Source organism: Pseudochaenichthys georgianus, chromosome 7 (genome assembly GCF_902827115.2).
Source record: "Pseudochaenichthys georgianus chromosome 7, fPseGeo1.2, whole genome shotgun sequence".
Taxonomy (NCBI): domain Eukaryota; kingdom Metazoa; phylum Chordata; class Actinopteri; order Perciformes; family Channichthyidae; genus Pseudochaenichthys; species Pseudochaenichthys georgianus.
The window spans coordinates 10,539,661-10,563,128 of NC_047509.1; the positions used below are offsets into that span (position 1 = coordinate 10,539,661).

The following is a 23,468-nucleotide window of genomic DNA, read 5'->3' on the forward strand; positions in this document are numbered from 1 at the left end:
GACATTTTGGGAGTTGTCCTTCTTCAAGTGAGTGAGATGAGACGATTATAATCACTCCATTATATAAGGCTAAAGCCAGCAGCAGGTTTTCTTAGCTGAGCATAAAGACTGGAAATAGGGATGCTAAATAACCCAATTCATGTCATTTGATTTAAACTGTATACACCAATATATGGATATAGTATAATGGATTATTCTGTCTACGTTGTTTCCAGGCTTCATTTGTAAAAAGTCAAACAATTAGTCTGATAAATTCAAGCTCTCTGTAAATAATAATTTCCATATCTTAGTCTTTGCTTGAGTTGTCGATTTGAAAAGATAACACAGGACTTTGATAATGCAAATAACTTTGTGATAATTGTTTTGTTCGCGCTGTTTTCGTGAAGCAGTCAGTCTGACGCTCCGGCCTTCGCTGCGGCCTCTTCAGTTACCTTGAAGGACTCGAAGAAGCCCCCTCCTCCGGCACCCCCGTTTTCCAGTTTGTCGTCGTCTCCTCCGACACCCATCATGGCCTGGCTGTTCACATGGATCTCCTCATAAAGAGTCTCTAACAAGGCCGACCTTGTTCGCTCCTCACACACATAAATACAAAGAGGCAAATTAAATACATATTTGGAAAATGCCAGAAATGTTTTAAAGGCTTTTCAACAACTCACCTCTAATTTGGCAAATTTCTCAGCTTTGTAACAGGCATACTCTGCATTGATGAGCTTAGTAAAAAGGAATTCATGGAATTCAGGGCCCTGGAAAGAAAATAGTAACGAATGATGAAAGAGCTCTGGCTCGGGATGCAGTAGTTTGAGTCACAAGCTTTGTTTCCTCTTACTTTCTTAAAAATAGCAGGGTTCGGTAGAGCCGGGCCGAAGAAAGGTACGTCATCCCGCGCCGTCACTGACACCTAGGAGTTCAGATTAAAGTTGAATCAAGCATTTATGTTAGAAGGTGAAATCTGCTAAATAGTGAGGGGAATAAGTCACCTTGTAGAGAACATTGTCGGAGCAGGGGTTGACCACTTGGACCACCATGTAGCCGTGCAGAAAGTTGGAGGCGATCATATCCGGAACAAACGGAGTGTTTTCATCTTGAAATAATATGGCCACAATGTCGTTCCCTATGTGTCGCTTTCTTTGCAACTGCAAAACAAAGGCAATGTTTTTTTGATATATGTAAATATTGGTCAATAAACAATGCAAGACATGAACAAAGAAAGACATACAGTAATGATGAGGACAGGTTTACTGCTTCCTGGAATTGAATTGGGAAAACGATAAGTAAAAGACACTTTCCAGTTGTTAATAAAGCCTTTTTTAATTCAAATAACGCTATTTTAACTTCTAATGTATAACAACACAAAGCTTGTTTTAAAAAAGAAGATGAAAGGACTCCACCAGGGAGTGCTGTTTCTCCTGTCAGCCTGAACACATCCTGATTGGCTCTAAGGAGCTGCCAATGCAACACCCACTACCACTAGGGAGGCTGAATGTATAGACCTCGACTCTAATGGTGTTCGAGCTTCGGCTAATTAATCAGTGTTAGTGTGAATATGTGAGGCGGAGACGGAGGACGACCCGGTGCTTTAAACCCTGAGAGGGACGACTGTTGCTGACAAATGCAAACGTTAAAGTGTCCATTTAAAGTGATTCCTTTTCACTACCAGGGTTTTTCTTTTGGTTAATATATGCTGCAGGCAGGTGCATGCAAAATATGGCTCGAGAGGGAACCTGTCGGACTGCTTGCAGTAAATCATAAAAGGTGTGTTAGTAATACACTACAGTACCTGCTGGGTGTCCCCATCTGTGTAGGGCAGCTTTGTGGACACATGGAACATGACCTCTTTGTTGCGGTAGTTGCAGTAGATGGATTCGGTGCCTGTCTGCCCGTGAGTCACGTCTAACCCCCCACGGAAACTGCAAGAACACAGAAGCATGTCTAACAAGATATTCTCCACCACCGCTGCATCACCATGTCCATGACCATCATGCCGTGAGCATTATATCATGTAAATTGCGGTTGGCACCATGTTGTGAAGTGTATAGTAGAGTATATAATGTGCCTTTCAGCCAGCGATAGATCCTTACCCTTTAAAGTTGTGCAGCTCAATCTTCTCTCCTAGAAACTCCAGGAATTCTACAAAGGCTGGACTCTCTTCACTGTTGCTAAACACATCTTCCTCTGTCGTCTGTAAGCAGTACAACAAGAACAAACTCATCAACATCAAGGCTCAGAGGACAACATTATTTCAGCAGCAGTGACGGGAATGATGTGTAATGTAGGCGTGCAGTAAAAACAACATTTATGTCTGAGAAGCTAAATGAAAACTGATCACAAGAGGTAAGATTTGCATATTGTATCGCCAGAAATTGCACAATGACTATTTGATGTAAGGTGTGTTTGCTCTCTTATTCAAACGCACTGCCTTTGCATTTCGGTGTGTATGGCAGAGGGTTTAAGGAAAGCTTCTTCTTTATGATGAGCTGTGACTGACAGTTGATTATCTATTGAGAGCAAGTGGATGAGTGATGAGACAACACAAGCTTGTTCCAACACAAACAAACCTGCGAGGAAGCAGCTCTTGCCTATTCTGCTGTGTTTCCTGTTTTCTATGTGCCTACTTAACCATCGTGCTTTTCTCCACTTAGTACCCCTACTGAATAGCAAATGTAATGGAAGGATGCGCCGAGGACCCTCGCTGGCTTTGTGAGATGGCCCTTGGCTCACTAACAATGTGTTTAACCATGTATTTAAACAACTGCAGGCGTAGAGGAATCGATGGTGAAGATCTCTACACACAGAGGTCTCGATTCAAAAGGTACAAGTCCCCTCGGAAAATGATTCAATAGATCATATGCCCCCCCCCCCCCAACACACACAAAGTAAACAACAGGGCTGTGATTGCCTCAGGAAATGAAAGGGAGCGTTGATGACAGCCACAGTTACTGGGCTGGACTAAAAGCTATAATTAAAAATAACACTGTATAGTACATCCTCAATTTTCAAAGACTGAATTCAATTCATATTAAGGACTCATGCACAGTCAAATACAAATGTTTTCAGTTTGCATCCAAATTGTTTAGCTTACCTGTCCAAACTTTTGATAAATGACTCCGAACTTGAAATTGTTGCTGAGCACATGTTCATCAAAGGTGACAATGAGTCTTGAGCCTGAAGAAATGAAGACAGTTAAAACAAGAAACATGAAAGGAAAAGGTCACTGTTTTGTAAGAATGTCAGGTGCTACTGTAATATGAACACTTGAATAGAGTTTTCTTGCTGTAGCTTTTCATTAAGTATGGATTAACAAAACCCACTGTTGTGCAAAAATGTATGGAACATTTTATTTAAAGATCACATGACGCTTTAGCCGTCTGAGTTAGGTATAAATTACATTGGCATTTTCCTTTTATTTTGCGTACATTCCTTCTTTCTTTCAGATAGAAAGGAAACATTTCATCCCAATCCTTTGAATCATCAGATGTGTAGAACTGGACCGGACACAAACAGCAGGTGAAACTATACAAATCAAACCACATCTTACTTTTGGATAAAGGACAGGGAAAAAAACGGTCCACGTTGACGTCTTCACAGACAAGCTTGGATACAAAGAAGAAGAGGAAACAAATGTTAGAGTGCCGTTCGACGCTATTCACAGACATCAATCTCTGCACAACATAAAACATCTCTTTTACCTTGGCCATTTGCACCACATTGGGAAACTCTGTCAGACAGGAAATGGGAATCAACATCGTGGCAGGTTTTTCAACTTGCTCCTGGTGAAGGCGTAAAACAATTACCGTGGTTTCAAAGCCATAAAATGTGATGCAACATTTCTCAGAAGCTATCAGATGGGAAAGAGATGATCCGGTATGATCCATCACACTTTCTCACCCTCGCCTCTCTTTGCCTTCTCCCCCTCCCTCCCTCCCTCCATCTCCACCCACTTCCTGGATGTCCATCTGTTACTCTGGCCGTGGATATATAAGTGCTGTTGTCACTCTCCCTTGCTTTAATGACTCTTATGAAAACACCCGTGATGGGAGGATGTGTTTATTGAGTCAATAGTGGACCATTTAGAAAACAAGAACGTGTCGTAATCTGCAGACATGACCTGTTGATTGTTAAAGTGCTGACATTTTGTATTAGCTTACACAATAATGACTTGAGTTGCAGATGTGCAGGCTACAGAAATAATTGTAAATCAAGCACACTTAAACTCCACTATGTTTGCATAATGAGCATTACCCTGAGCATTAGACGGAGATGTTCCTGGTCACCAATCACATCGTACTTACAGAGAACACCAGATGTCCGAGGGCACTGTCCACTGAATAGTAATTAAAGTGCTCCTGAGGGCACAGTACAAGGATACAGCCATTAGTGTCAGTCATAAACAGACACACAACACACACACACACACACACACACACACACACACACACACACACACACACACACACACACACACACCACACACACACACACACAGTTGCATGAAACATGTGCATGCACTCCAATCATAACCCATATCCTTCAAATCTTAGTCCCTTTTCTTCTTCTGTTGTTCTCCTACAGGCAGATCAAATGTGTTCATATTATGTGAGTGTAAGAACAGGTGGCAGAGCCTTATGCATCTTCATTAGCAACATTGTATGAGGGTGCAGAGAGGCTTCTCGCGATGGGGGTTTATTCAACTGGGATTATTCTTCATTTCATCACTGTAATGAGCACAACGTGACATTGACTATGAAATATTCTATGAGATTTACGAGGCTCATTTGATGAGGAAGGAAGCGGTTATAAAGACAAGCCGATGTGAGTATGACTTCAGTTAAATCACTCAAAGGTAGTGTTAGATCACACCAAAAGTTGCATGGCTGACTTAATTGCTAAATAAACAAGGCTATTAGATGTTCCTTTCATTATATTTAATTGCTTAATTGCAAACGTTAAAATCATATTTAAGAAAAACTATGAGCTAAGTCAGAAAATCAAATGTCATCGGGTTCAGGGTCCATATTTAACATAATTTGCGCGACTCATTAAAGCAGTTTCTGAGTTGTGCAGTATTTCCGGCTGTATTTGCTGTACTTCATAATGTCTGTCTGTTTTGGACTTCACTAACATTGCATATGCTGTAAACTATTTATATGCGCAATGTGTTAAAGAGGCCCTGTTATGCTTATGTTCAGGTTCATGTTTGTATTTTGTGCCTCTACTCTACTGTGACAAAAAGTGCTTTATCTTCTGTCTGAAACCAGAGCCCAGTCTGCTCTGATTGGTTAGCTGGCCGGCTGTGCTGTGATTGGTCAACCATTTAGAGATGTCCCGCCCCTTAGCGCCAAAAAGCCTAATAGGGACTCATTGCTCTGAGTACTTCCACAAGCTGGAAGGGGTCTGATAATGTAAGATATTAGCATGTGATCATCCATGTCCGAGCAAACATTTTGATATAAACGAGTGTATATATATGTATATAATTGTGGTTATATACTGTATTATATGCACCTTTATTATCTCTCTGACGTCCATTAAGTCATAATTACAACCCCATGCTATTATAAAGAAAGCTAACACAATATCATTATAGTAATTATTCAAATTGGCTGTATTTTTATATTAAAGAAAAACTGCAGGTGATTGCGTGGGGATGAGCGTGGATTGTTATGTAATGTATTTTGAATAAGAAATCTTGAAAATAAAAATCTAATAAAAGCAGGGACAAGATGAAGATGTACAAACTAAGATGGGATCTAACAAGGCTGACTATGTTATATATGTTATACGTAGCCTTTGTTTTCTATTGTTTTTGTTTCTAATGGTGACATTTGACAGGTTGTCTTTAAGCTTGCTTACATTGTCACAAATATTGTTTTTTCAGTTCATGGTTTGCTTTTTCAATATGCCAAAGAAAAGAAAGAAAGGAACAATTGTACATTTTGTTAAAAGCAATCTCTCTGTGTTATGACAAAGCGGCTGACCTTGCCCAGGAAGTGTTTCCGGTAGATCATAGCTGTTGTGTTACACTCCAGCTTGGTGCGGGTGTTCGGGGAAAGAGGCGGCGGCGGTTCTGTTTCTGCGTCGCTCATCTCATGGTTAGTCCCTTCAATCCAGTAACCTCCGAACTGAGGCAGCAGGATGAGAGGAAAGGGGCTTTTTCTGCCTAACACCTGCCACAAAAGGCAAAAGAATAGGGTGTTAATGTGAAAGTCATGTCAGGACACTTTTGAAAGTTAGCTTACGCTTCAGTGATAAACTAGCACACATGGTAAAAAGTGCACCTGCTGCACATCATCGCCCTACCTCATGGACACTGGGGTATGGAATGTAGTCCTCCTCAGTCTGAAAAACAAATTCAAAAAACGTTGTTCCGTCATAAAATAATACAAATAACAACAATATAATCCCAGAGACCCCTGGTTCAGAGTTGCTGCTATGCAATGAAAATGAATCCAATGGAGTTTTGCAACAACAGTGTAAATGCATTGCTCGATTTCCATCATTTTGCACATTGCCGTTTTTGAATATTGCATAACCTCATATGTCATATCCTGTCAAATTCTTAGTCGCTAAAGAATTCACCATTTCTGTCTGCAGAGCATGGCATGAGAGGATATATGATTCTGAAAGCCATGTAGGTATAACAATGGTGGCAAGGCTCGAGAGCATTGCACTGCATTATGAATACTCTCTGCTGAAGTAATCAGCCTGTCTGGCAGAGAAAGATATGGCGGAGCGGTCTTGAGACAATGCCTGCATCATGTGAATGGAATCGCGTCTCTAAATGGAGAGCCATACCTTGAGTTGGGGAGAAAAGGTGCATCTCTGCTCATCCATCCTGTTGCCCTACAAGAGAGGGCGAGATAAGAAACCCAGAGAGAGAAAAGTCACGCTCAGCCATTAACACAGCGGCTGGTTTTGCATGGAGTCCACGCAGATTTCTAAATACAAACACTTGCCGTCGATTAGACATCCAAAACAAGTTATATAATCATGTACTACAATACCACAAAAACAAAGTAAAAAAAATGATCAACGTGATTACATAACGGCACAGTTTTCCCAAGGGTTATACACGCAGCAGGCAACCAAGCAAACTCAGAGAGGAACAGATGGAAGGATACAGAAAGAGTTCCATTGCACACACAGAAAGCAGACAGATAGGGAAAGATAATTAAAGGGTGCTTTGGAGCAGGCATTCGGGAGAGTCTGAAACGTCTGTTAGCAAAGAGAGGAAGTGTGGTAATAAGACGCCATGGATCAAAAAGGATGCCGAGTGACACTATAAGTCTGACACACCACTGGACCGGAGTGTGTGTGTGAAAGAGAGTAACAATGTGGGAGACGAAAGAGTTGCAGTGATACTAAATCAGGGCGCCTGGCTTCACAGGAGACAATACATCACAACAATATACTTTCTGGCAGTGGAGAAAACACAGTACTGCATCAAGCAGGGATATTTCTTTATGAAATATGTTGTTATCTCAACAGACACTACCAGACATGATGTGGCTGCAGATTATGACTCTTATTAATAGAAATGTTTTGTAAAGAATGACACGTGTAGTGATGCATTCAATTGCTACACTTAACATGTATGAGTATGAATAAATCTATCAGAAAACTCTTAGCCTAATGTGTTTGATTGATGATTAAAATGAACATCCTTTTCAGAGGTGTCAGTGAAAAGGAGACTGTTTTTAAGGTGAGATAATAAGCTTACAGTGCGGTCAGCCAGTGTTACCAACAGGATGTTAACAGCTGGGAAACACATGTAATGATCTGTCAAATATCCTCGGAAACCAGCAGACTTGATTTTCTTCTCATTAACAAGTGTTGCAGCCGAGGAGAAGGCCAAAGTGCTGCAGGATTAGGAAGAGACACACTCGCTGGTTAGTTGCTTGGTGAGTGCAGCTGAGGAAGCCGAGACAAAATACGGAGATCAACGCGCCATCTTACCTGCATCTTTTCAATCATTTCAAATAAGTCTGGGGTCTGGGGAGAGGAGAGTGAGATGAAAGGTTTTGAGTTTCTTTGTTGTGTACTCACGGTGTTTTATTTCTTACTGCAGTGAGTCTGATTGCGAAAGTTCAACATATCCCATGGCTGTAAAATAATACAAAAATAATATATATGTTTATGTTTTCTTCTGACCTCAATACGTCCTTAAAATGTTTACATGGAAACGCTTTCCTTTCTCACAAACTGGGCTATGACATTTTATAACTATGACATGAAATGGCCATTAATCATTGTTTTTTACACCAAATCAGGTAATATGTCTTGTATCATGAGTTATAAATATTCGATATGATAACACACAAAGAAATGTGCTGTTTGATACAGTGGCATTACATGCTGGGGGTCTATAAGCCCCCATAGAGATCTAACTCCGTGTTTGACTTCATCAACAAGGTTACAAACTCCAAAGACAGGAATCCAAACAGACTTATTTGGGGTTTAGGAAGGACAGAGCTGCATTAATAAAAGTACTCAACACTCATTATCGATATGGAAAACAGGAAAATACATTGTAATTCATCCGAATCTATGGGAGCCCAACCAGAAGTCATTTGTATTGGAAACATCTGTTCAAGTTCACGTTTATCAGCAATTCATATGAAATTAGTCAAAGTCACGACAGCAAGGTGATATACAAAGTAAACTATGTGTTTTGAGCTGCTAAAAAGAGGTCACAGTGTCCAGGAGCCCCCACAACAAGTATTATTGTCAATTGCTCAATAACTTCTTCACGGTCAAATATCGAACATCGTCATTCAGGAAAAGTTTTGTCCCATCACTTTACACAACAGTAGGTTATGTAAAGTTGGTAAAGCACACACTTCATTGTCAGTTTTGACACATCGCCAAAGGTCAGAGACAATTATTTATTCATTAATGACCATATTACCTGAGCATGGCTTCCCTTGTGGTTTGTCCCACATTACACAGCCCTGTGTGTCCACCTGCCTACTTCTTTTGATCCCAACCACAGCTGTTTGTGTAAAGTCCGCAAAAGCTTTCATGCACCACACTTGCACGCATCAGTTGAACATGACGACTGTGCAGAAAATGGTAAATTACAACAGTCCATGGAAACGTCTGGAGTTATAAAGTGACAGCTGAACGGCTCAGCCAGTAAAGCCTGACAAACAGTATATGTGCAGAGCAATCTTGTCGTAGCTTTCAGTGTGAGTAAAGTCCTCCACCATGTGCAAACAATAGTCAGCCACGATCCCTGAGAGTAAATAAAGCCAGCTCTGAAAGCATTAACCAGAGACTACAACAGATAAGAACCCTATTTCCTTTGGACAGCTTTAGCCATTAAACAATGTGTCATGACATACGGCCCAAAAGAAGAGACACCCGATAATAGAGCTAGAAATGTTCCCCAACTAACGTATATTTATATAAACACTGTGACGTCATGAACTGTCAGGTTCTGCATTTCTCTTGGCTGTTGTTCAAGCCTCTGCTGAAAAGACTGACTAATTCCTTATAAAGTGTACGATCTACAGATGATTTCATCCTGCATGTTTCTCAAGTAAAGATACTTACACTGCCAGGTTTGATCCAGTGTGCCTTTGTCACCAATGGAGCATTGAAGTGGGTTTCATGGCTGTCAGCCATTTCTCAACCGGGTGTCCTGCAGCTTCAAAAGGATGTTTCTAGACTTCAACAGGTTTGAATGAAAGTCGCCTTCTGACTGCTGTGTCTCTGTCAGATAGTGGACCGTTGAGAGTGTCCCACTGCGACAGTAAAGGTAGCATCCCCGCTGACTGTAGCCATGACTGACAAAGAGACGGATCAGACGAAGTCGAAGACAAGGTCCACAGGCCCTCTCAGCGTGTGCTCAGACATACAACATTATCAGCAGGTGTATGTCTCAGGTTGCATGCAGAGGCAACTGCTGCTACTGCTGCTTGGAGTGTGAAGCAGTAATCCTCTGACTGACAGTAGGTGTGTGTTCCTTAGCTCATCCCTCTTTGTCACTGCACAGCATTGCTGGAATAAATCCAAAACACATATCTTCCACGTCAGTCTTTCTCACTGACACTATCTTGATTCAGGCTGACAGGTGGCAACAAGAAGAGTCTCTTCTACTCTCATAGACATGTCCTCAAACAATCTCCTGTTCACAGCACACCCACTACACACGATGCAACAACATATCAAATAATGTGTTATTAGAAATGATAGCTATCGGTGAACAAAATAATGTTAAAGGAGTTTGAGTAAAGGACACAGAACTCTTCAAATCAATTTAAATAAACATGCAAACTGCATTGGAAACAAAGTTGTGATACATCAAAATAAAGACACCTCGTATAACCCTAACCGGCAGAAACAACATTTTAGATAACCAGTCGAGGAGTTGTGGAAGCCTGGTTAGCGCTTAGCGGCGGTGCAGGTGTAAGTGCTTTCATTATGAGAGCTAATAGGCTTGTCATTATAACAAGAGGCAAATTAAATGGGCAAGACTTACTCTCCTTTCTCCTGTGTGCATCGTCACAGGGCTCATTATAACTTGGCTCGTCAGTAAAGAATATCAGAAGGATTTAGGGGCTTATATGTTGTTGTTTTTCTTTTATTAACAATGTTTGTTTCTAAGTTTTACCACATGTTCACACAAGGCAAATAGGCCTCAGCCTGATTGGTGTAACAAATCAGATTGTATGGTAACACTAACATATACATGTATATGGAGAGGCAACACTGTCCACCACCACTGCACAGTGTGTGGGTATGTGCGTGTGTCCTGGAGCCGTTGCTCTAAGGCTGTTGCTTTAAGAAAATGGATTAGCATTTTGAGTGAGCAATGCATGATGTCTTTAAGAGATGCACAGCATAAGGGTGAAATGTAACAGTTTACAGACAGCGGTGGGTGTTCTCAGATATTTTAGTAGATATTGTTCAGCCCTTGAGTTAATGTGCTTTAGGCGCTGATCGAAAGACCCGGTTGGGTTAATTGCAGATTGACCTGTTTTTTGCAGGGCTCTGATTAAAGTGGTACTCCCCTCTGAGGCCTTATAATACCACAGGACATCGCACTATGCATCAAATGTGAAATAGAAATGCATTTTAACTGAGGACACCCTTGAGTGTAAATGTTTTATGTCTGTCAAATTTCAAAACAAATCTTCTGTTTCTCCTTCAGTGAAGACAAATGGGAGAAATACTTTGAGACAAGTTTTGAACACAGTCATCGGTGTACAAACAGTATCTTGCTGCCATTGCATCCAGTCTGTAGACAGAAGTCTCAAGAATGCTGTCCTCACGGCTGACTAATTGTAAAGTGTGTCACCTACAGATGGTGTGCGCTGCAGGGATCAGGAGTGACTTTGTAACAACCCAACCGACAAATTCCCCTATAATCCCTTTCTCTTCCCACTCCCGCTGCTCTACTCCGATCAAGTCAGATTGGGAGAAAGGTAAGCCCCATCCACAGAGTGAGGGACCTTTTGAAACAGTCTGACCTGAGTGAGATCGTATCCACTTTTAATCACCGCCAAGCTCAGCTTTGTACAGTTTGTACAGGTCCCAAAATATCCCTGTGGCTTATTACAATGATTAAGACTTACGAAAAGGTGGGCATGAAGATTCTGACAGCAAAACAGACATATTGTGACAATCTGAACAGACGTATTGAAATGATTGCCCTTTATTTTGTGCATCTATCACCAACATGTCATATTCCTCATCAAAGCGAATGAGGAAAGACACCAGTACGAGGAAGTAAAACAGATCAAGCTACTGTAAGCTGATTCTTAAATGTTTAAACAAATGTATATTTAAAGTGGACTTTTACACCTTTTTGCAGGAAATCCAACCAAGGTCAGGGCATTAAATGACCGTAAACTACTTTGGAATAAAAGATATTGGATTATTTTGGGCTCACATTTGTAAAAAGAATGCAAAAAGTGTTCATTATTTTAAACAACGATTGAAGTTAAACTAGGTAATTGCGCAAGATGGCATAAACACATCTTAATAACAATAGAGAACCACACAAAGAGTGATTAAACATTACTGAGTTTCCCATTTGGCGACACATCCTCCTTGGTGGTGGGAGTGAAGACGTTTGTCTTTTGATTACAAAATGACAATTACTCAGACAGGCTATATTTTGTTTGCTTTTATGAAATACTCGTGAGGATTGGATAGAGGAATTGACGTCATGAAGCTGAAAATTACATGCTAAAAATAAATCAGTTTTGATTAAATCAGGCGAACATTAATATCCCAGACGCAAAGCTTTGTGCAGTCTAATTTAACAAGTTAAACAAAAGAAGACAAGAATAAAAAATCAAAGCTGTGCGCACCAAATCAGAGTCATTAGACGTGACTGAACCCCGAGCAAGAGCATCCAGGCAGAGGCAGGTGTGGAGACACCATGACAAACAGAGATCACAGAGGGAAGGGTCACACAGGGGTCCATCAGATAAGGTCAGGGGTCAAAGTGTAACCCCCCCAGGTCTCCTCCTACCTTGTGGAATGGAGAGCTGGTGTATGGGAGTGTAGGCTGGAACAGCTGGGGCTCTAGTGTTGCAGAAATTCGGGGGTCACTCCCATCTTGTTTCCTATAATGAGACGTTTGAAAAAGAACATTGAGTCAGAAAAGGTCAGTCAGGCAAGAGGACAACGAAAGGTAAAGCCTTACAATGGGCTCGATCCCAGGGACTGAGGGGGCTTGTAATTATTAACAAATATATCTGTTTATATTAATTATCTTCTAGTTTACTGATCCATTATCAGTTTGTTGTATTTATGTCTCGTGAAAGCAATAAAATGTTCAAATCTGACTTTGGCTGACATTTCAGACATGCAAAATAAGACTTCTTATTTATAGCACTGTAAAAAACAGAGAACACAATCTGCAAAAGACCTCTATGAATTCATTCAAGAACTGCATCATTTACCTGCTATACCGACACACTGGGAATAATCCGTTTTGTAAAATATGCATACATATATACATGCCCAGATGGTCTCCTTACCCCTACATTAATTCATTGCAAGTCTAAAATGTCTAAAAACTATTATTGTCATAAGATTAAGATCATACACAAGTCTGACACACAAAAAGATCCAAAAGATACCACGTTGTGTTCATCTTTCAAAATGCTTCAATGTTTTAGTGCAGCTGCTGTTCACAAACACTTGAGGGATCGAGGGACACAATACCCAGAGTTCCCCATGTATTCAAGTAGAGCATCTCTCTTCTTTAAACTCAGGACAGTGGAGCATAAAACTTGGCAATACTACAGTCATGCTTCCTTTCTCTCAATGTTATATCGTATCCGTCGTGGCTTTATCCCGACAGGACCTCTGGTCGATTCCCCCGCTGAATATGCTCCCTCCTTATTGACACTGACAGCTAGACAGTTTTCACAGCAGGCTTTCAATTTGTCTGAATAATTCTATCTATTTCATTCACACAGTGATCGATCGGTGCGAAAGTGGATCTGAAATGCTCATGTATGCAGAGATAATGCAGAGTGAAAAATGTATATTGCTGTGTGTGTGTGTCAGATTACACCAGCCACTATAAAATATGTATAATATCTCTCATATAATCTTTTATGATGGTGTGTTAGGCACTGGCCAAAATGCACCATTCTCCACAGGCAGAGAAATATCATTCAATGACTCAATGCATGATATTGATATGGGAGGTTGTGGCTCAGTGGGATAGTGCGCTGATCTCCGGATCACGGGGGCACTGGTTCGAATCCCGCTGCAGTCAACATTCCGTTGTGTCCCTGGACACGACCCCAAAATTGTTCCTGTGGGGATTGCCCACAGTATTGAATGTATGTAAGTCGCTTTGGATAAAAGCGTCTAACAAGTGACATGTAATGTAATGATTGGCGATTAATTAACATTACATTTTTATATTACTTTGCATCGGTCCAATAATTGTATTGTATACAAAAAAAAACAATATATACAATGAATTATCGATCTGTAATACAAACTGATTTCATTGTTTAAACAAGCATCGTTACAATCAGATACAAAAGATGGAGGTGTAATCAAATGTTGATTTTCTATCCGACAATAAACATTGACATGTTTGTTATGACAGGTCATTTATAATTTAAATTTCAATTATTTGGCAAAATGCTCTTTTTTTTGTTGCCAACAATAGTGATGTCAGTTAGATATGGTTAGGTCAGATCTGTTGAATATTAAATCACCAATCTTTCCTCACAACAATTGTGTTTTTATTACCGTCAAATGTAGGTGAACAACAGGTAATTCACCATCTGTATTGGCCATGACAAGCACATAATAATCCATTATCGGCTGGAAAAAAATCCATGTCGTGCATCTCTGCACTAAATGAGACAATATTCTCTTGGCCTTCGAAAAACAAATCTTTTTTTCAAGTAGATAGTGAAGCTGCCGGTGCTGAAACAGTAATTAGTTACATGAGGGAATCTATGGAGCTGTGCTGGCCGGCTGCTGAGGACGAAGATAAGACCGTCATTCAGGAGGGACAGTGACCGAGATAGAGATCTGTTCACACACAGAGTGCACTCAGAGTCAAATGCAGGTAAGGAAGAGAGAGAGGGAATCATTAACACACATCGCTCTCTGCTGTTACACAATAAGTCCATTTTCAATCAATGATAGTCTTTTATCACCAAAATAAAACTGGAACAATGGTGAATATTAAGCTTTTCACGGCCGGCTCAATACACATGAAAGAGGCTATATAAGCCCAGCAGCAGCTCTCCCACGGGAGATCAGGATACGATCGAGCATCAGCTGCCCTCAACTCTTAATTAAAACTGATGCACAATAGATGGACACATACACACAAGCGCACGCACACACACACACACACACACACACACACACACACACACACACAAGCGCACACACACACACACACACACACACACACACACACGTGAAAGAAAATGTTTTCATTACTAACTGTAGCGGCTTAAGCGGTTGGTTTTAAGATAGATGTTTTCCAAAATAGAGATAATTATTGTTTATATGCATCTGCTTGTCTAAAGTCACAGTGTGTTGTGCACACACACACACACACACACACACACACACACACACACACACACACACACACACACACACACACACACACACACACACACACACACACACACACACACACACACACACACACACACACACACACACACACACACACACACACACACACACACACACACACACACACACACACACACACACACACACACACACACACACACACACAGTACAACTATAGCCTCATATAAAAAGGTGATATGTCAGATATAATAGCTATGTTCAGCTCTGGCAGCATCAAACACACATAAGAGTGAAAGTGAAAGAAGAAATATCCTACCTAGTACTTCACAAACTCATTCTTCATCCCATGTTGTGCCACACACACACACCCCCCCCCGTCTCTTCACACTTGCCTGCCTGTTCTGCGTGGCATTAAAACATAAGACCCTGCTGCAGATCAGTTTGCATCACTAAGCCTCAGCTTCATCACAACACCAAAACAAATTGCATAACACAACCCCAGCTGGTTAGCGTTGATACACAGAAATCAGCCGTGTCAGGATGTCACGCCGTGTAATCCGACTGCCTGATGTCCTGCAGGAGTGCAGCAGCAAAGTTACTCACACAGTGTCAGCTGGGCGCTCGCTGGGAAGTCCGGACAGTGACCAGCACTCTGGCAGATGACTCACGGTGTACGCTCCAGCTCTAGTGAAGCTCTCTCCCTCTCTTTTACACTTCTATCTGTCTCCCTCCTCCTCTCTGTCCGGCTCCAGTCAGCTCACTTGCTTTCCGTCAGCCGTTCACCTGCTGGCCTCACTCTCTGCTCTTTAGTGTCACACACTCCCACTGAGCATCCTCTCTGCCCCTGATTCTCCTCCCTCACTTTCCCTCTCTCCTCCCACTCAGTCTCTCACACACACATATGCGCTCTTGAGTTGTCACTTCCTCCATCTCCACCCTCTTTGTCTGCTCTGGAGCTCTCACACACACACACACACACACACACACACACACACACACACACACACACACACACACACACACACACACACACACACACACACACACACACACACACACACACACACACACACACACACACACACACACACACACACACACACGCATGATGTGGTCCAAAAAGAATCCCTCACTCTAAACTGTGCGCCCACCCCCAACCGATAACACCTAGTCCTTACCCCTTCAAAGCTGGAGACCCTCCCCCCTTTTATCTGTGTAGGGGACAACTGAAGTCTGCCGCTTAAAGAGAAAGGAGAATGATTAGGGTATCGGGGGTTGACTTCAATCCCCACACTGCCTCAGCCTGGGCTGTTGCTGTGGCAACCACATCAGCAAAAAAAAAGAAGATAACACCAACATTGAAATTCATTATGATGTGACTTGAACAAGGTAATTATGTTCAACATTAAGTGCAGAAGGAGTTGTTACCACCTTGATGCTCGTTTTACAGGCTGAGTGAGTATGGAAAGGTTTTTAATTATTGTAATGACTCTCGTTCAATCCCCAGTGAACATTTGCATTTCCTCCATGAAGCTACTATCCGCTGACCAATGTCACCAATACTGCCTTTTCCTGGTATTGATGTGCCAGACATGAAGAGATAACAAGGGATTACAGCTCAGTCCTAATTCTGAGCACCATTAAGTGTTGTGTATTGTGATTAACAAAACAAATAATCCTGTGTTTCAAATCAATGGACTAAAACTCGAATTTTGTCCAGATTAGTAGTTATTTGTAGAGACGTCATGCTGTTGTGGGACAATAGGCTCCTTGAGCAATGATGTCATATGCGGGTCATTTTTTAGGGAAGAGCTCAGGATCAAGAGTGGTTAAGAGATGTCAACATTAAAAGGACAGGCCAATTTTGCGTGTTGAGTGATATTTCACATGGATCATTGCAGCGGGTTACTATCAAATCAAAGCCACATTTATTTAGACTGGTAGAGTCAGACCTCACTGAGGACTAAACACTCCTTTATGTTGACGAAATAACAAATAATAGCAGAACAAGAAGAAAAACCTGAGCATTGTTGAGCTTTATTTGTATTTCCTGTCAAGAGAATTGGTTTTAAATTGAGAGTATCCCCCCAGCTCCAATGTCCATTTTCAGCTTCCCACAGCAAATGTCAGGGATTCCTGTCCCATTAGCTTTCTGAAATAGCCTGTGTTCTCTCCAATCTCCTACCCCCACACCTTATCCTCCGAGATGTGCAGCACTACTGATCATTTCCTCTCTCACCTTCGGGTTTTACACTCCAAACTCAAAGACAAGCCAAGTTATATTAGAATTAACAAGCAAAAATCAAGAATTAGCCATTATTTCAGCCTTTCTTGTTGTTAATTCTAATTGAACTTGAAATGTGTGTTCATTTTTCTTTAAACATATTCAATTTCATATAGATAACAATGGTTTGAACTTGTGCGGAACAAAAAAAGCAAGCCAGCAGCTAAGAATGTAATCTTTACGAAGTGTGTATGGGAGGGTGTGCGTGACCAGCCAGTGACCCCGATAGGCAGTTAAAGGTTTAGGCATCCAATCACAGACACATTATACTCGGCAACATGTCAGAGGTCTGCTGCAGGAAAGATGGCCCGCTGTCTGAAATATGAATGAATGGTTATGTATGCATAACCATTGAGCACCTCCCACAGGTGGAGATTGAGTTAGTGGTGGTGGACCTCAGGGGGGAGAAGGAGCCAGATGTTAGTGGGATGGGATGCCAGCAGCCAGCCTGCATCACTGTATTCATGTTACGATGTTAATTACATGAAGGTCTAAGCATTGTAGCAGAATGTAATGTCTTTACTTTCAACTTAATTGATTCACAGATAAAATAATGAAATAATAGATAAAATAATACAATAACGTTTTTTTCTCAGAAATTAAAGACTGTCCTATTCACTTGCATCACATACAAATGTCCCCATGATGAATATTGATAAAGAATGTACCTGTATTACGATTACTACCTAGATATTATATACACATACATATTTTGAGTCACTGCTATAATCTCTGACCCAAGACATAAGTCTATCATATTTGTCCTTGTTTTAGCAGGAACATGTTGGATGTAGGAGGTCTGATGATTCCTCTGCTGTTTTTAGATTTTCTCAAACCCGCCTCCAGTCGCTCGTAAACAAATTCGGTGAGTTAATCAGCCCCACAGTTTGTTTGCAAGGCAAAATAGGAGAGCCAACTGCTTCCTTACTTTTAAAGAAACTTAATGTCCCCTCCATGAGTTCTCTGCAGTACGCCTAAACCCCACTGTGACTGTGATTGTGACTGCGTTGATTATCATGCAGTGTTTATTTTGTATGTCTTGTTTTAAACTGAGAAATTGGGCTAGAGCATTAGGGGGCTTGTTAAGCAGATATGCAAAGTACTGTAGGCATGCCCATGATGACGTTAACTATGACCTTGTTTTCTCACAGTAGATCCTGTAGTGACAACAGAGGCACAGAGTAAACAGTAAATACAGTAAATGTTGTACATGCTGAGTATATCACCCCATATTCTTAAATGCATCATGTAGCAGACTGTTTGGCAGCTATTAACATTTCCTCAGTGTGTTTCTATGATTACTTAAGATCCAGACGTATTTCCACAATCCTTCATACAGTTAAAATAAACCAAAAAACGCCCCTGATCTAAAAAGTGCATCGTAAACGCAATTTATGACTTGTCACAACGCTGACGCCAACAAAATGTGGATACGACCATACCATTACCTTGATTAAAAGTAAAGATTTGTTTTGAAAAATGTAATAACAATATGGGAATAGTATATAAACACCAAAAAAACAACCATTTTTTGTAAGACGTGTTTTAATTAGGAAATATAATTTAAATAAAATAACCACTGTTTTAAAAAGGTAGACCTGGAGTTATTGCATTTTAAATGTTACGCTGGCAGCTTTGTGAGGCTGTACTACAAAGCGAGCTGAAGTTTAGAACCGCCTGACTAACATTGGCATCCCTATAAACACACTGGCTTAAAATCTGTTCAATTCTCCATCTGAATGAATTCAAATGGATTGTTCTGATGCTCTCTTTCCAAGTCATATGAATCTAATACCTTCCTTGTCAGCTTCAACCTGGTCTACTGAACCTTCTGATGTTTGACAAATACATTTATAAGCAATCCCCAAACACAAATCATTTAACAAGCACACCTCTAAGTGTGCTTCAGAGGTCAGACATCATCACATCCAGCGGTGATGCTCACTGATCTCGTTTCCCCTGTGTCCTCATATATTACGGCAACGACACTGAAGGGTGTAGATATTAGGGACCAACCACCCTGTTAGATGTTTTCATTCACCATGAAGTAGAAACACCTGCTGCCTCGCCTTCCACCAGTCCTCCAACAGCCAGAGACACGAGGAGCAATGTGCAATAAATTACCACACACAAATAGACCTTGGAATAGGCCTGTTTTCAGGGTCATCCTTCCCTACCCCCTCAGTCTGACCTGAAGCACTCAAATAAACGGGAAGATGAATGTCTCTGGTGTGAAACCATTTCTCTGAGCGGTGCTTATACTGTGTGAGTCACTTGTCATGTGTGTGTGTGGCTTCACAATGAGCCTCAAAATATCTTTTTCTAGATTAAACGGATCAAGAAAGATGGGATTTCCAATCAAAAACAAGTTATTTTTTGGTAAAAGCTCAGCTTTATAAATAAACTAAGTTAAATGTAACATAACATTTTATACAAACATCTTAGTTAGCTTTTTTTTTTACTCATTTTGTGTCTGAAAGGGAAGTTACACAAAGCCTAAACCAGGACTTTCCCCAATCTGTTTTGGAATTTGCAAAACCTTCTGGGCCTTTATATCCGATAGCTCTAAAAGTCACCCCTGCCACAATCAGACAAAAGCAAATATTGGACTAAATTCAAAAAGCAGATAAGTCTGAGAAGCTGTTTTTTCCCCAGGGAACTTTCCCTCTAAAAGTTATTTCATATAAAAAGTCAGATATGAAATCCTATTCAGAAGTTCCTGTCAAGACATTAGAACAGACCGGATTTACTTACTTGTCTGTCTGAGCACATTTCTTAGGAAGTGTCACTGAATGCATGGGAAGAATATATACTCTATTTAAAGATGTGCTATATGTTTGAATGCTACATGGTTGGAATTATAGATAATAAAATACATGTGGGGTCTGATGCGTGAGGAAACTCCTCAATGGGTTCCCTTGAGCCCACACGCCCCCTGCCAGCTGGCCATATCCAGTATGCATTAAAAGGCCAGGTACAGCAGGTGGTTTTGAATAAAGCATGTTCATTCTACCAATGTGTCCTGAATATCAGCTCGCGTATCTCTCACAATGTCAGTGTCCAGATTTCCTTGTAAATGCGCCCCCTGGGGAAATGACAGCCATGTGCCTTTTCAACAACAGGGGGTCACGGCGGGATCACTTGGTGCTCTTTTGTGTTGGAGATACTTGTGTGTGTTCAGTGATATTAAACTTCTTGCACATTGATCTATGAAGCGTGCATCACTCGCATCAAGAACAACCACAATAGGATCATGTAAGTTCCCTTGGGAGATACAAACAAAATAGTAGGAAAGCCGGGAATAGAAAGTGATTTTCTTCCCACCGGCTTATCACACCATCCTCAGCATGACAGGTGTCAATAAATTAACCCCACAAGCTATATATATATGTATATAGACATCCTCAAATGTATAGACAATCATATACACATCTACTAACACAAGGCATAGAAGACCCTGTCTGCCTCTTCAACAGCTGAAGACCTGTCTCCTGAAGGTACTGCGGTTTGAAGGCAAAGGTGTGTACTTCAAACAAGCTGACAGAACATCTTTGCTGCAGAAAATCTTCAAGATACAGATAAAGTAAACGCGAAATGTCCTCTCAACGTTGCCTGGCACTCCTCTCACCCGTCAACAGCCTGCTGTCATCGGAGCTTTATGTTTTTCTAGACAGTGTGCCAGAGCTGGTTGGTGGAGGACATGTTAGGATTTGGATTATTGAGATGCGTAGAACCAGCGGCGAGCTTGTCACTTTGCTGCTATATTTGGTCAGACAGCAGGAGGCCCCGGCAGAGACTAGTCTGATCTGGCTTGACAGTTTGCTCTTCCACTATGTCCGCTCTCACAGACAGCTCAGACTGACACACGCACATGCGCTGATGTGGGCGCATGTGCAGAGGAGACGGACAGAGGATGATTCAGAGTGACATCTCATGGGAAATCAGGGAACACAAACAGTAGAGAGAGACTGTGACACCTCTAAAGTGTGTATGGAAAGGAACAGGACATAAAGGAGGAAATGGGTCTAGAATTTAGAAAGCTCCATAAAAATAGAAAGAGGTATTTCACCACACAATTTGGAAATAGATAGCAAGGTTATTCAGCAGTGGTAAAATAACCTGTTTTTAGAATACCATAACAAACATAGATATTTGATCACACACCTGTGAATAATGCCACATGAGGAAAATATTGTGGAGTTTCTAAAGTTTATCCGACTTGAAAACCAATTCATCATTAATAAAGTTTAGAAATATTACAGAGTGAACTGTACATATCGTCAACTTGTTACCACTAGAGGGCAGAAGACAAAGGACAGTGCAACCAAAACCAACACAAGCATAACTGTTCTGCTTAAACTTAAAACATGAAAATACACAGCTTCAATTAATGATTTATCTACTATGGTTTTACCATAAAAACTTGATTTAAATGTTAAGTCTACATCTTCTTAAATGTAAACTGTTGCACACACAACTCAAAGTCTTAATTTCCAGAAAATCCACTCTCAGTGTTCCTGGGCTGGACCTTTACATTCTTCACATTACACCTTCTCAAGTTGCATGTTGGACCCTACGTTTCCAAACCGCTCGCGATGACACAATTGCATAGTTGGGATGTCTCAAAATCACCTTGTTGATGGGGTATGTAAAAATACACTTTTAGGGTCAAATTCTGCACAGGAGAGCTCAAACATCTTAGAGGAGTAACACAAAAACACACTGTTGCATGGACAGTAAAGTCCTTGCTGTAAAATATACTGTATATACTTTTGGGAAGAAGATTAATTAGTTTTATGGGTTAAAATAAATAATTAATAGTTTTTATGGCATTTCAAACCAAACTGGTATCCTAACTGACCAACTTTTGTACCATCTATTCTAAATGTCTATAAAAAGTAGCATTCGAAGGTTCAAAAGTGCAGACGTGTCCTAAATGAGGGTCAGGTCATCTGAAGCAAAAGACAGTGGGATCAGTGGCCAAGTTGTTTGAAAGGATTGATAGGAAGTTATACCATAAACAACCTGCTACGATAATCCATCATGCTCCAGGGACAGACAGGCAGAGTGCACTTTGACTCTGGACACATGAACGTATTTGTGACGGACAGAGTGAAAGGGAGAGGCTCTTATAACACATCTCAGTACAGCCATTATCCACACTAACCCTCCTCTCCCATTTCCTCCTATCAGGGGAGCTTAGCAAGGCAAGATTACATCCAATTACAGGTCTCTCCCCGGATAGGGACACTGGGCTTGAGGATCATCCGTTTAGTGTGAGTGACCAGATGGAAGATGGTCATTTAACGTTAAATCAACAACAAGAGTCAGAGGATCAATAGATCGAGCACCTATTGACTATTGACCACTATTCTCAGAACACTGTATACGTATACAGTGTTCTGAGAACTTATTATCCCTTTATGATCTTTGCAAGCAAGGCATAATGAAATGGTATAGAATATAACTGACATTTTGGTTATACAGAGAGAAACTTGTCCCATAGAAATCCTCAACATCATGGCTCAAGTCAGTGAGCAAGAACGGTTGTTGTCCTCTTTAATTCAGAACTTGATTTTTTAGTGCTCCTGTAAGGCATCTCTCCAAATTATGTTTATTATAAAAAATTAAAACATGAGTAAAGATTGCTAGATGGCATTTTGTCTATTATTATGCTCTCCTATCTGGTCCATCCAACCCATAAGAACCCGGACCCATTTCTACTTTTGGGGAAATTAAGGGGAACATAATGTAGACTAAATAGACCACCACATATACACATTTCTGACAAGAAACCCCCCCTCAAATATCTGCAATGTGACATATATGTCACATTGGGCTTTAATGGTAAAATAACTCTTATTTTTAACTTAATTAATGAGGATGATTTTTTTGGTTTAAATTAGTTTGAACATTCTTTGAATTGAAGAATAAGAACATATTAACTCAATATAATTGAATCAGCTAAATTAACTGAGCAGATCATAATTCTAATTGTGCATATATGTCACTTTGGGTTTACGGTGAAAGTTTAGGGTTAAAGCCCCGATGTGACACCAGTGTCACAGCGATGTTTGTCTCATTTGTTTCATATCAATTTGATCAATAAATGTTTCCACAACAGGTTAAATGTAATAAATGA

General features: G+C 40.7%; 1 protein-coding gene across 1 annotated transcript in view; it reads right to left on the reverse strand.

The window, feature by feature from the left end:
- The window catches only part of LOC117449710 (rap1 GTPase-activating protein 1-like), a 44,284-nt gene that overhangs the window by 6,995 nt on the left and 13,821 nt on the right, over positions 1 to 23,468 (reverse strand). The window contains 16 exon segments of the mRNA XM_034087543.1: positions 432 to 572; positions 657 to 743; positions 827 to 898; positions 978 to 1,133; positions 1,778 to 1,907; positions 2,079 to 2,179; positions 3,080 to 3,162; positions 3,536 to 3,590; positions 3,687 to 3,764; positions 4,240 to 4,289; positions 4,292 to 4,343; positions 5,976 to 6,164; positions 6,298 to 6,336; positions 6,793 to 6,840; positions 7,954 to 7,989; positions 12,482 to 12,575. Of these exon segments, the coding sequence (XP_033943434.1) occupies positions 432 to 572; positions 657 to 743; positions 827 to 898; positions 978 to 1,133; positions 1,778 to 1,907; positions 2,079 to 2,179; positions 3,080 to 3,162; positions 3,536 to 3,590; positions 3,687 to 3,764; positions 4,240 to 4,289; positions 4,292 to 4,343; positions 5,976 to 6,164; positions 6,298 to 6,336; positions 6,793 to 6,840; positions 7,954 to 7,989; positions 12,482 to 12,575 (1,411 nt within the window).